This window comes from Cynoglossus semilaevis, chromosome Z (genome assembly GCF_000523025.1).
Source record: "Cynoglossus semilaevis isolate Cse_v1.0 chromosome Z, Cse_v1.0, whole genome shotgun sequence".
NCBI lineage: Eukaryota > Metazoa > Chordata > Actinopteri > Pleuronectiformes > Cynoglossidae > Cynoglossus > Cynoglossus semilaevis.
The window spans coordinates 15094064-15095197 of record NC_024328.1 but is presented as its reverse complement, the minus strand read 5'-3'; the positions used below and the strand labels follow the sequence as shown (position 1 = coordinate 15095197).

Below are 1134 nucleotides of genomic sequence, written 5' to 3'. Positions count from 1 at the left end.
TATACATACATATATACATATATGTATGTATGTATATATAAATATACATACATATATACATATATATGTATGTATATATATATATATATACTGACAAAATATAAACAAATATAACTTTAATCTTGGTTCAACGTCTTCAGCTCATAAAAACAATACAGCTGTAGATTCTTCCGTTTCTTCTGATGCTCAAAAGATGTTCAAACCATGGACCCCAGGACTATTCTAGGACAGGGTCAGAGGTCAGGGACCGACCCGTCACCCCCGACCCCTGGGCTAAATTCAAACTTTGATGAAACATGTTTTGCCTGAAGTTATCCAGACTTCCAGATATTGTTCCGTTCACTATTTTGACAACAAATCTGGCAACAAATTCAGTTTTTTCATAAATAAAATACTATTATAGATTATTTAGAAAAAAAACCACAAACCTCTCAGGACAATTTTAGAATTGGATATAAATCATCGGGGATATGAAATATAATACAGTAATAACATTAATAATAATGACGGTGATAATTAGCCGTGTCAACTCTGACTGTGTTTCCTTTCCGTCTAATCAGAGTCCCCTTCCTTCGTCTTAGTGTCGGTGTCACATGTCACCTCATTTGTCTCGTCGTCTTCTTCCTTGTAAAAAAAAAATCAAAAGAAGAATGAGTGACGACGGGAAACGTTGAAATGAAAAACCTAGCCAACAGTCACCACAGCGTTCTCTGTAGCCTAGCCAAAACAAACCAAGGAACATCTACTCTGCTGGAATAACTAATTAATATGTATTTACCGAGTTTGATTACAGAAATACTAAACCTGTGAAGTTTGTATTTGTGTTCGCCGTTTTTCTGTTCCTTTAGAACTCCTGCTATGATTGGCTGCTCCTTCGTGGTAGACCGGGAGTACTTCGGTGAGATCGGTCTGCTTGATCCTGGAATGGAGGTCTACGGAGGGGAGAACATAGAGCTGGGGATGAGGGTGAGACCACATGTTGAGCCACCGTTCATCAGGCCAGGACCCAGTCAGTGTCAGGATGTTTATTAGGTTGTTGGTTTTTTTTTTAACTGTACTTTTTTAGGAGAACATATCAAATATATCTGGGTCATAGTGTACAGATATGGGAATGTATATATATATGCATATATA

At 37.0% G+C, this 1134-nt stretch overlaps 1 protein-coding gene across 1 annotated transcript in view; it reads left to right on the top strand.

Moving 5' to 3' along the window:
* galnt9 (polypeptide N-acetylgalactosaminyltransferase 9) overlaps positions 1-1134 on the top strand; it is a 13952-nt gene that overhangs the window by 8749 nt on the left and 4069 nt on the right. The window contains exon 6 of the mRNA XM_008336584.3: positions 849-966. Within this exon, the coding sequence (XP_008334806.1) occupies positions 849-966 (118 nt within the window). The remainder of the gene's footprint in view (positions 1-848; positions 967-1134) is intronic.